The sequence below is a fragment of the Ostrinia furnacalis genome, unplaced genomic scaffold (assembly GCF_004193835.3).
Source record: "Ostrinia furnacalis isolate ACB-3 unplaced genomic scaffold, ASM419383v2 OfSCF0076, whole genome shotgun sequence".
Taxonomy (NCBI): Eukaryota; Metazoa; Arthropoda; class Insecta; order Lepidoptera; family Crambidae; genus Ostrinia; species Ostrinia furnacalis.
The window spans coordinates 450,303-463,776 of record NW_021130315.1 but is presented as its reverse complement, the minus strand read 5'-3'; the positions used below and the strand labels follow the sequence as shown (position 1 = coordinate 463,776).

The following is a 13,474-nucleotide window of genomic DNA, read 5'->3' as shown; positions in this document are numbered from 1 at the left end:
TATTTATATCTTACTAGCTTTCCGCCCGCGGCTTCGCCCCCGTGGAATTTTGACTGTCACAGAAAAACCTTATCGCGCGCATCCCTGTTTCAAAATCCGGGATAAAAACTATCCTATGTCCTTTCCCGGGACTCAAACTATCTCCATGCCAAATTTCACTAAAATCGCTTCAATGGTTTAGGCGTCAAAGCGTGACAGACAGACAGAGTTACTTTCGCATTTATAATATTAGTATAGAAGTATAGATATTAGTATAGATAATAAAAATAACACATCAAGAGAAGTCTAAGTTTTTGCCGTCTAAGTTGTTTCTTGTTTAATTTAATCGAATGACCCACTTTCACTTCAGCAGATCCCAAGTATTCCAAGTAACAATAGATCCCTCTCATCATTTTTCCAAGTTCCGCTAACAATCGAAATCGTAACTACGAATGGCCCAATCAAACTCAAACAGATTTCACAACGTCAACAACACCATCCGATAACGAAGGAGCGAGAGGGTAACTTTTACAAAACTGCAGCGGGGCGTAACTCGTAGTTATAACGGGTCTTGCTGAAATAACAAAAGAAACTATCAAACTTAACGCAGATTGATATCCTTAACTTTGTGAAACCTAAAGCTGGAGTTGCCCGAAGATAATTACTATGGGGACGTTTTAATGAGGAAATTAATATCCCTTGGGACACTGAGGGTTGCTAACGGATACTCAAGTAGGTCGGTATCGTGGCTTCTTACAGTGTGCAGCTTTAAAGAGAATAAACTCAACGTGTAATCTTATGTAAATATTTTAGTAAAGCCTAGTATGTGATGTATTGAACGTTTTGAGAGTTATAATTATGAAATCTATACTAATATTATAAATGCAAAATTAACTCTGTCTGTCTGTCTGTCTTGCTTGTCTGTGTGCTTTCACGCCTCGTCCCGGGAAAGGACATAGGATAGTTTTTTTTTAAACAGGGACGCGCTCGATAAAGTTTTACTGTGACAGACAAAATTCCACGCGGGCGAAGCCGCGGGCGGAAAGCTAGTTAATAATAAATGATACAATATCTCCATTTCTTGATAAATAGTTAAGTTGGTTCTAATTAATCTGGAAGTAATGAGGGCTATCGTTTTTATACTTCACAGTTGGCACCCCTGGCGATTGACAGGACCTTACTCTACATTGGCGCCATCTTGATGAGTGCAAATACGATAGTCCTCCTACCACTTTAGCGCTCACAAGTTGGCGCCACTGTCTTCGCTACTAGCAAGTGACAGGACCTTACTCTACAGTGGCGTTAACTGGTGAGCGCTAAAACGATAGCCCTCATTGAACAACCTCTCTGACACAAAAAAAAATCAGGGAAATGATTAAACATACTCTAATGTGTAAAAAAATAACACATCAAAACATTGTCAGCAATACAATACATTTGACAGTCCGTGTCAATGCGCTGACAATAGATATCCGTTTCTGCTGTAAGGGTGTCCGGAGATCCGGTGCTCGTCGGTAGTGCGTTGTTCTTTTATTCTTTTCTACTTTCATGACACCCTGTATATTGAAATGTGACGTGCATTTAAAGGCGCATTTCAGTGGAATTATTTCTTGGCATGGAACAACATAAAATTGAACAATTTGGCATCTTAAGCAGTTGTAAAATGTGTAGCATGATGTGCTGTCGACTGTACATACTGAATTCTGTACATATTTTTCTATCTATTGAAGTTCCATAATTACCTACCTATTCATTTTTTCCAAAGAAATAAGTTATACGTGTATATGTAATTTCTATTCAAAAATTGTGATTACCTTAACCAAATATCTTCTACAGACAAAATTCTGAGAATGTAAAATTGGCCCCCAGAGAAATGAAAAGGTTTTTAGGAATCGTACAGCGAAATTGGCACATTGCTTGATTTGAGAGATAATTCCGACAACATAAATAAAATTTCGTTTCATTAAAAATTATAGACATTATTGAACGTTGTCTCATGTTGTATGATAATAGGGACTCATCTTGTAAAAGTAAAACAATTGAAAGTCGGAAATAATTGTTTTTTTTTTTAAATTCATTTTTTACTAACTAAACCAGCCAATACCTAACACTACAGAGATTTCATTACAATTTAAGCCCACTATGACCAGACTTTTTCCCGTATGTAATAGAACATCGGATGCTCCACAAAACGTCAATTCACGCACGTAGGGGCGCTCACAAAAGGGCGTTTTGCTATCGCATAGTCCGCCTCTGACAATTTCCGAGTGTGAGGTCCGGACGCCCGGGATATTTGCATTCTGGGGAACTTATGCTCGGTGTGAGTTGGATTCGAGAGTTAAGCACTTTGGGTTCCTTGTCCGTTATGCTGTAAAATTTAAAAAATATTGTGGACAATAAAAGAACATACTGTTTTTTTGATTGACTGGACCATCAATCAACAAAACTATAATAATATTATGCTATCCACATGTCTGATAGTAAACATTAATTCTATTAACCCCTTACGAAGATTCTGGCTTGTTCTAGTATTGACGGACAAAATCTTATGTCTTAGGAAGTTTGTCAAGTGAGTAAGGCCCAGTTTTTTGATTCATAGTTAAAATAACAAATTGTTAAATTTTGCTACTAATGGTTAAATATTAACAAAATGTTAACTCATAGTTAAAAAATGTACTAAAAGTCTAGCTAACCATTGTTCGAAATACATTTTTCTCTGATATTTAACCACTTGTCATTTGACATCTGTCAAACTTGACCATTGGTTATTTTAACTACGAATCAAAAAACCGGGCCTAAGCAGGAGAAATCAAGCGTTTCTTGCGAGCCCTGGACGCACGTTCTAAATTCCAAATAATCAAAAGTGACTTACATCGGACTAGCAGCGTGACAGGGTTGCTGGTGCCTTTCCCCTCGCTATTGGCAGCCATGCAGGTGTAGTCTCCAGCCGCTGCCCTGGTCACGCTCTGCAGCACTAGACTTTGAGCGCTGAGGATAATGCCCGCGCCTTCGTTGTGGAAAATTTCGTTGTTCTGTAGAAGATAAAACATTTTAGAATTTTTCTTTTTACAAATTCTGTATAACTAACTACATATTGATTTTCTTCTAATAGGACTATTCCCATCGCTGCAACTCCTGTATACGAATAGCCACGAGTTGTGGCTTGACTGTCAATAAAAGCCTAAGGCTGGGTTGCACCATCTTACTTTAACTTTGTCAAACGTCAAAGATTTGTCAAAATCCATACAAAAAACACAGGTTATTGTCATAGTTACGGTCAAAGTAAGGTGGTGCAACTCAGCCTAAGTAATGAAGTTAGTTATAGTAGTACTTATTATTATTCTGTGGTTATAGCTAAAGGTTGACATCATGTCATTGAACCCGCAATTTAAATTGCTATCGGCCTCCTAAATAATAAAATTTACAATCAATATGTATTTATAGATAGGTTATTAATTAAATTCCTTTCGATTTTGATGTCTCATCCAAATTAATTAGTCTTTCAAATTAACGAACATTTAGCCTCTTCCCCTTACTTAAAATCTCCACCCACTTAATTACCGAATAGCCCAAAAGGTGGTCCTAAGTACACATCAATATCATGACAGAGCGGGGCCTCAAAGGGCGCAGCAGCTTAAGCACTCAGCCGGGAAACCGTATGACCCGATGTGCCCCGGATAAGCCGCGGTAGTGCACTTAACGTCGACGCGTCGCTCGTAATCCTTTATTTTATAATAATGACAGAAATAAAAATAGTTTTTGCTAAAAAGCACCATCTTTGGTCAAGAAAGTAAATAAGGATAATCTTTTTTCCGTTAGTCCGACAGTGAATGGAAAAAAAGAGAAATCGGTTTACATTGCAGATCTATTTGTGCCTCACATTATTTATTTACACCTAACCCTAGATATTCTTTCAATGTACTGTTTTAGTAGGGATTGATTTACTTCCTGTAGCATGCAACCATTGTTTCTATTATTGAACATTCTATGAAATCCGCAGATCGAATCAGAATTGAAAATAACCAAAGTAACTGATATAGCCCGCAGAATTGCCAAACATAAGCAGCAGTGAGTGTGACACATAGTTCGTAGAGCTGATGACCGTTGGGGCAGAAAAGTTCTCGAGTGGCGACCACGAACCGAAAGATGTAGTGTGGGCAAGCCTCCCACCAGATGGACCGACGATCTGGTGAAAGTCGCATGAACCTGGATGCAAGCAGCGCAGGGCCGTTCGTTGTGGAAATTCTTAGGGGAGAGTTTTGTCCAGCAGTGGACGTCATTTGGCTGGAACCCCCGATCAACAATACCAGCTAGTAGTAAATAGGGCAAAAAATGCGTCTTGGGAAATAAGAGCGCACTCGAGAAGTGAGTTCTTATTAAGCAACGCTAACTCACAGTTAGCGGGCCTACCTATACGTGGGAATTTTAAAGACTATAAATTATTAAATCATAATATTGATGTCAGACAAAACAAGAGTGATTATTTACAATAAAATAACTCCCTTGTCACTTCTCAAGTCGCTCATATTTCTCGAGACACATTTTTTGTGCTGACTCGATATCTAGTTGGTATTGTTCATCGAAGGCTGAAACGTACGAACTAACAATAGAAGCACCTACGTCATGGAATCACACGAGCCGGTGCGTCTTGCATCCAGACATCCTCACATCCACACATCCAAACTTTCGCATTTATAAATTATGTAGGATATTAATATCAGATGAAAAAAGTGAGTAATCACAATAATAGAACTCACTTCTCAAATGCGGTCTTATTTCTCGAGACGCAATTTTTTTGCGCTGACCCGACAACTGGTTGGTATTGTTGATCAAAGGCTGAATGAATACGAACTAACATAACACTTACGTCATGGAACCACACGAGCCGGTGCGTCTTCGGATTGGCCTTCACGGTGCACTCGAAGTACACGTCATCGCCTTCCTTGATCTCGTCCGGATTGAGGTTGGAGCCCATCTTGAGGTCCACTACGGGAACGTCTGGGACACACGATGTAAATAAGGATAGTTGTAGATTAATTATTTTCTCTGTCGTGTGCGACGGGGCTTACAATTCGTGTCTAGGTATTTAAGGGCGAATGAGTGCTTAAAATTAGAAAAAACGACGTTGACGTTGATTAAATTTAAATATGAGTAAAACTGTCAAGTTGATGAAAGCTTTAAATTAAACATTAAGGCTGAGTTGCACCACCTAACTTTAACGGAAACTTTAACGATAACCGATATTTTTTGTATGGAGTTTGACAGATTTTTGACGTTTCTTAAAGTTAAAGTAAGATGGTGCAACCCAGCCTAAGAATAGAAAGTTTATAAAGATAATTTTCCTCCATGCTTGAAAAATGAATACACAAGAAACCTTCACAAATTACAATTAAACATTTAATAACTACTAAAAACTTTCATGTAAATTTTCTTGGCTCAGGAAAGAACTGTATTTAATCAAGCCATCGAAAACAAAAGAAGTAAGAAACTACAGAAACGGAATTTGCCCCATCAGAAACGTAAAAGAAAGGACAATTTAACAAAACACTTACAATGAACGTTCAACCGCCACTTGTCTTCTATGGCGGAGTCCTTTATCTTCGAGTTCTCGGCGCGACACGTCAGATACTTCCCATCGTCCTCCACGCTCGGCACTAAGCTCAGAATGCTTAGGGTCTCGTTGTTCTCCGAGAACTGAAACCAAAACCAACCTTAACCCAACTGTAGAAGACATACTTTGGTGTGATCCTACAACAGAAATTGTCATAGCTACGTTGCGTGCTCAAACACTAACCGAAACGGACTCTAATCTCGAAACTTAAGGTCTTTTTTGAAATGGAAATAGGTTGTCCTTTCGAGCGCATTTTTCGTAGTTTTTATTTTCATCTGTCAACCGAATAACTGTTTGATTTTCATGAGTTTGGATGCTCTGTAATTTAGGTCGCCATCCGCAGTCTATGTACATTTGTGTGCAGTTTAAAGTGTGGTGGAAACAAGAGCAGGATATAATTAAATTTATTTGCGCTGTTTGTGCAGCAGACGTTTAAACATGTTCGCCGGACGAGCGGTCGGAGTCACAGCTTTTTATTGCTTCATGTGGCAAATTGTTCTGTTTGTAACTTGTGTACTTTAACACAAACACTTTTTGTTTTTATCCTGGGTACTAGGTGTTTATGTTGTGCATGAGACGATAATAATGTTCTTGAATGATTTATTACTTACAATTTCTTCAATTATTCTTCTTGGTTACTTTAGTTACCTACTTCATCTAAATACACCTTCGTTTAAAGTTATCTTCGTTTTTAGTATGGAGCTAGTGAAAACTATGTTTGCAGAAAAAAACTACGTCGCATTATAGCATCTCGATTCCAAATAGACATATTAAAATTATTATCTTTTTTAACACGTTTGAAGCCACTCGGCTAACTGGAGAATTTAACAATCGATACTATTATCCATGTACGGTTGGCCTAAGACTTACTTTCTTCTCCATCCTCTTGAGGTGCCTGTTGTTTTTCCACCACGAGACGTCGGCCTCGGGCCGGGAGCCGGTCGTCTTGCACTCGATCTCGTACCGCTTGTCGGCGGATATCTGCTTCTCTTTTGTTAGTATCGTCACCGATATTGGTTTTACTGGAAGAGGAGAAGCGTTTTAGTACATGTTTTAGGTGTAAAACGGTACCTATGTACCTAATATTATAGTGTCCGATGAGCTACAAAAGAAAAGTAAATTAGGTTTCAGTAATTAAAAATGAAACATCAACATTGTCATTCTTTCAGCTTGCAATATTGTAAAAAAAGTTTTTTTGTTCGTCATTTCTCAGCTTCTCGTGCTGACTAATTATTCAATTGCCCGCAAGAAAATTAAAAAGACACTTAGATTTTTATTAAGTAGATAATTATTTTTTTCAGTCAGCGTCAAGTGGAATAAGGTGGTGTTGACAACTTTTTCATTCCATTTTGGGTGTCATGAGCTATTTGACGCTGACTCTACCATATTTTCAAAAAAAGTAACTCATCTGTTTTCTTAAATTCATTGACAATTCAATCAATAACTAATTAACAACGAAAAAACTCACAGTTAATATCTAAAATCAGGACTTTCGTCTCCGGCGGCGCGAGGTTGGTGTTCGACGCCTGGCACACCAGTCTCGCGTTCAGATGTTGTCGCCCAATGTTGGGAAACGTCAGCGTGTTGACTGTCACCCCGTCGGGCCGCTGCTCGAACGAGTCGTCGATCATCTCGTTCTCGAGGTACCACGTCACCCGCGGCCGTGGTCGACCTGGAAAGAAGTTGATTGTAGAATACAACCCCTCTAGATGGTCATCATCATCATCTCAGCCCTAGGACGACAACTGCTGAACATAGGCCTCCCCCAATGCTTTCCATGTTACCCGGTTGGGAGCGGCCTACGTCCAGCGCTTTCCTGCTACCTTTATGATGTCGTCGGTCCACCTTGTGGGTACACTCTAGATGGTACACCTCTGGAACTCACAGGGAAACTCAACAACCGTTTGCCCCCTAGAATCAGTCAGGTAGACAAAATTATCTATTCACTTCTGGTAAATTAGACAGGGACGTTCTCGAGGTACCACAAAAAAAGGAAATTGTTGAGTGCAGTCTTTAGAATTTATATACACTTCCGAAACTGTATCATTTTACCGCGATCCATAGTATGCTAGCATGGTTTCATCAATACTTGGTAGGTAGTGATGGGACAAAATAATGATATTTTTAAAACAAAACACGTCCTCCACCCAATTAGATTGCGTGATTCCATAATAGAACATGTGAATAAAACCATCGATAGTTACAAAACTACATAAATAGACACTCATAGTGTTTGAAGCACCAAAGCTTTTATTTCAATACAATATCCTTCGTTGACAACAATGAAATTTCTAATTCCGAGAACAATTATAACGTTATTTTCTATAATTGGAATCACAACGCGACGCGTGGGTGTTTAATGACAGGAATTGTCGACCATCGAAGTGTCAATGGCCATTGGCCAGTTGAAATTATGATGTAGCGTTGAAAAGAAAACTATTAACATGTCACGAACAATGCGAGTACATTGTTTCACATTCTGGTGGTTCACATTATTTATTTATCGTCATCATCATCATTTCAGCCATAGGACGTCCACTGCTGAATATAGGCCTACCCCAATAATGGTGCCGTGTGAGGACGGCCGTAAAGAATACAATTCCCCACCGCCAACAGGAGGCGTGTCATAAGAAGTGACTAATTCCTGTAGCACGAGATGGGCAGCAGCGTCTGCGTGCGAAATCAATAAAAAACTGCGCTCGCCAACCCGCTTGCGATGCGTGGCGAGTATTGGTAATCTCCCTCTACTTATTTATATGGCGTTCATATTAAAAATAGTCGCATCGAAAAAATTGTGAACAGAACGTAAAGCCGCGTATTCACTAAAGGCAGTTTCGGGCCGACTGCCTCGTTCCGAGCGACAAAATGTGGCTCGCGGTCCGTGGCGGCGAAATTTCGTGCCTCAGGTTGACGCAGCATCTCCATTTGAGCAGCCTCGACCCGAGGCTACCTCTAGTGGAGATCCGGCTTAATAAACGTTCTCCTGTCACACTATAACACCTTATTGCATTAACATCTTCGCTACCCTCTCAAGTTCTTGAAAATTCAGAGTGATTGATGCAAGTTTAATTATAGTAGCTCACCTCCCTCAACTTCGCAAATTAAATGCACGTTTGAGCCCTCGTTGTATGGCTCCACGAGATTTGCCTTATCTTTCTTCTTGGCGTCGTATATCTTTGGACGATTTGGTGGGACTGCAAGGAAAGTACATTTGTTAGATTTCACATCTGGGAAGACTGCACTGCGCTCAGTTGTATTCAGATTTGGCATCTAAGTTAAATCTATATTTCATATTTAAATACATAAATTGACGCATCTTCTACTTGAATTGGGGTAACCTGTAATGTTCGAGGTATGATTGTTAAGGAAATAAATAAATCAGTATAGTATCTACATTAATAATTGATCTAATAAAGGATGTAGCTAGGCGTCGTTAAATTGTAGGGAAAGATTTTCGAGCATACGGCAAATCTATTTCACGAAATTTAACTATCTCAAGATGAGCGAACAAATCACAAAAAGTTTCCTTTGGTATTTGGCATTTGGCACTTACTTATAACACTAAAGTTGACCTTCAAGTTCCTCGTCGGCGAGTTCTTGAAGTCCACCCTACACCTGTAGACGCCGGCGTCCACCGCTTGCACGTCGTCTACCATCAGCACCGCTGGCGTCGCTCCCCCCCTGAAGAAGGCCCGATTGCCGAAGCCGGTGGGGGAGGACCACAGCTTCGGCTGGGTCATTGACCGGCCTCGGATGTCGTAACTGCGAAAAGATGCGGTTAGTTAGATGGGTGCTGGAATTGATGGATTGATTGATGACGTAACAATCAAGGTATTAAAAAAGATTGATTGATATTAAGATTTCAAAATCCTCTTATGGTGAATTAGATAGATAGGTATGTCAAATCTTTGTTGACTACTTATTATTTTAGTAAAGCTTAAATCTATACTTAACTGCGTATAAGACACGAAAAATATGAACATTTGAAAGGAGAAAACTTTATTTTAGGTTTTATTTCTGCATGTGTTTGCATGATGCCCAATTTAAAATACTTTTAACCTGAGTAAGTACTATGATACGTTCTTGCAAATCATGAAGGCGAGTGAGCTTTACTAGTGTGTGTACGTACGTGTACATGCACATAACGATATGCGATAGTGTAATGTCTATCAAAACATATGAAAAACGTACAGTTGTGAGTCTCCACACCATGCAAAGCTCACTCGCCTTCGTGAATTGCAATAATTATTCATACTAACGTTTACGTAATTTGAAGCAACCGGTGCATGGGCACGCTATGACACATTTGATTCATGAAATGCACAACAAGGCAGGTATTTGACTACAGTTGCACCTGATTTTAAGTGAAATGCAGTCTAAGGCTGAGTTGCACCACCTAACTTTGACCGTAACTATGACGAAATCCGGTATTTTTTGTATGGAGTTTGACAGGTTTTTGACGTTTGTCAAAGTTAAAGTTAGGTGGTGCAACCCAGCCTAAGAGTATTTCGTTATCATCATCGTAATCGTCAATTCAGCCACAGGATGTCCACTGCTGAACATAGACCTCCCCCAATGATTGCCATATCGCCCGGTTGTTATCTATCTGCATCCAGCGCCTTCCTGCTACCTTTATGAGGTGGTCGGTCCACCTTGTGGGTGGAAGTCACACGCTGTGTTTTCCTCTCCAGAACCTTTTTGCCCCATCGGTCGTCAGTCGGCTGCCTAAGAGTAGGTATTTAGTGTTTGGTGTTCACCTGTACAAGGGCTCGCCATCGGACTCCTTGAACCACAGCACCATTACGACGTCGTCGTCGGAATGCAGGGGCTGGATGTCGCACGGGAGAGACGCCTTCTTGCCCAGCACTCCTTGGACGTCCGATGTTGGTACTGGGGACAAAGAGCGGCTTTTAGAAATACATCATCAAGTTTCATGGGTCTGGGTAAAAAATTACAAGGTTTTTACGGTACTAAGTTCTAGCTCTATTAAACCTGGTGAGGGGCAGCGGACTGTAGTTGTAGGATCAGAATTTAAATACCGGTACCTTATATTCATGTTTATTGGTAGTTCTGCATAGGTTAAGCATAGCACATGGGCACAAGTGGAAATTACCGTAGTCCAGAGTTAAGAAGCAGAGCACGTTGTCACGAACTGATACGATTAGAGTCCGAGGTGTACCTGGCAAGCAATATGTATGGCCACAAGAACGAGTTTAGACTATAGTGTTGGGAACCCAATCTGGTGTTGTAAGAGTTAACAAAATCACACAAAGTAATATGGGTGATGGTAGAGCTGCCAACTTATTAACCTTATAAATATTTCACTGTTCTGGATTCTAGCTCTATTAAAGGCTGTGGGAGCTAAGATCAAAAACACTCACAATGTATTTTGTAAACTGCAACACATCAGCAGATGATTTTGAACCATACAAATTAAAGCATAAAGCTAAACATCCACTGGAGAATTTGCCTTTTGGTTGTAGGTGGATCTGCTGGTTAAACCGTCAGAAGTCTATTAATTGGAAAGTTTGAAAAAAAAACTACACATTTTAAGAACTCTTTCCTGTTGAAATCACAATGACCTAAAAAAAGTAATCGATTAGTAAGGTCTAGATTCGGATCACTCACGCCCAAACGTTTTAGCGAGTATCACAGAACCGAGACTCCATTTATTTTATCTTTACACTAAAAATACTGTCCAGTTCACACAAATGGCGCCGGACAAAACCTAGCGTTCAAAGCCAGACAGATCGAGAGCGATATTGATAGAAATACTTAGGAATTGCTTGAGATAATTGAGGAGTGAGCAGTGGGTTTACTTTGTTAACAAAAACTTGCTTTTAAGTAATAGCAAATTTTGATTTGGATTTTCACAACGACCGGTCCTGCGAAGCCTCTATCCAGTCGCGTAGTCGCCTGGTAGGGCAAACAAAGAATGAGACATGTAAGTACTAATTTAATTCTACACAAATAAAGATAATTTTGATTTTTTGCCTCTCGCGACCTTCACCAGATTGTCAGTCCACCTAGTGGGGGGCCTGGTCACTNACTATTATGTATTCTGTGGTAATACTATAACATAGCATAGCTATTGCAATTAATTATTTTAGGGACTACGTGGCTAAGTATTTAAAAGGTAGCCTGTGCTGCGCTTTGGCACAATTTTAATTCTAATCTAGCTGCTACTAGTATAACTGTAGTATTCACCTGTACAAGGGCTCGCCATCGGACTCCTTGAACCACAGCACCATCACGACGTCGTCGTCGGAATGCAGGGGCTGGATGTCGCACGGGAGAGACGCCTTCTTGCCCAGCACTCCTTGGACGTCCGATGTTGGTACTGGGGACAAAGAGCGGCTTTTAGAAATGTATGTCTTTTTATTGTTTTATGGGTCTGGGTTCTAGCTCTTTTAATAAACGACATAGTTAACTTAGAGCACCCGTCCAAAAACACCCGCATGAATAGCACCTGCCCTAATCTACATAGAGCACCTATCGATATCGTTATTCGTGGATTCAAATTTATTTTTACATTTTTGTACGTGAGACAGAAAACAAAATATCGATACTTATGTGATCTATGTAGACTAGGCCAGGTAAGAGTTGATAATATGCGTAGTTTTGATCGTGACCAGAATCACAATGACCTAAAAAAAGTAATCGATTAGTAAGGTCTAGATTCGGATCACTCACGCCCAAACGTTTTAGCGAGTATCACAGAACCGAGACTCCATTTATTTTATCTTTACACTAAAAATACTGTCCAGTTCACACAAATGGCGCCGGACAAAACCTAGCGTTCAAAGCCAGACAGATCGAGAGCGATATTGATAGAAATACTTAGGAAGTGCTTGAGATAATTGAGGAGTGAGCAGTGGGTTTACTTTGTTAACAAAAACTTGCTTTTAAGTAAAAGCCAAGTTTGATTTAGATTTCCATAAAGATAGGCACCGCGCCGCCCGCATTCAGACACCTCCTGCGACCTTTACAAGATCGTCAGTCCACCTAGTGAAGGGCCTGCCCACACTACGTCTTCCGAACTGTCCACACTACGTCTTCCAGCTCGTGTCCAGCATTCGAGAACTTTTCTGCCCCAGCGGCCATCAGTTCTGCGAGCTACTTATGTGCTCCACCCACTGCCACTTAATCTTAGCAAATCTGCAGGCTATGTCGGTCACTTTGGTTCTCTTGCGATTGAATGATCTATGACAAAGTGACTATCTCAACACCTAAGATTTGAGGTGCAACTAACTAAAATATACCTAAAACCAACTGAACCTAACCGAACTGTGGTTCCACTGAACGGCAGTGCGGTCAGCGTTTAACCGAAAAAAGGACATTGAGACCAAATAAAAAATAGGACAAGAGCGACCTAATTGAGGAGAAAGTGGTCCAGTAGAAATTTAATTTAATTTCCCTCCATGCAGGGTTTAAATGCATTTAAAAGCTTAATTGGCGTAGTTATCTTAGTGTTATTAGAATTATAAAATTAGGTAAGTTTTTAAAATAGAAATGCTAAACTATTTTCGCGGTTAGCAGTAAAAAAAATAATGAAGAGAAAGATGATGAATTCATCATCATTACATTAAGATGTTTAAATAACTTCGTAATAATTAGATCTCTACTTATTTAAAAAATCTTTTTTATGTTATAAAAACAGTCTGCATTTTTCTCATAATCATAATTTATCATATCACCAAAAAAGCTCGTAGTACCTACTTTTTAAATTGGTGATATCTAAACATTGGGATTACAAAATGGCCTCGTTAAAGTCGTTTCTATAGAATCGATTATAATTTACATTGTACAATAATACTACGAACCTCCAAACACGATCGTAAAAGAAATCAAGTAGTGTGACCCATTTCGCCCACAGAGGAAATG

The 13,474-nt window shown here is 39.7% G+C and overlaps 1 protein-coding gene across 1 annotated transcript in view; it reads right to left on the bottom strand.

Annotated features, from left to right (window-relative positions):
- Positions 1-13,474, bottom strand: part of LOC114350829 (hemicentin-1) — a 199,332-nt gene that overhangs the window by 19,668 nt on the left and 166,190 nt on the right. Inside the window, exons 4-9 of the mRNA XM_028301775.1 lie at positions 11,798-11,930; positions 9,144-9,352; positions 8,674-8,784; positions 7,059-7,262; positions 6,461-6,612; positions 5,532-5,673 (exon numbers count right to left, since the gene is read on the bottom strand). Coding sequence (XP_028157576.1) covers positions 5,532-5,673; positions 6,461-6,612; positions 7,059-7,262; positions 8,674-8,784; positions 9,144-9,352; positions 11,798-11,930 — 951 coding nt within the window. The remainder of the gene's footprint in view (positions 1-5,531; positions 5,674-6,460; positions 6,613-7,058; positions 7,263-8,673; positions 8,785-9,143; positions 9,353-11,797; positions 11,931-13,474) is intronic.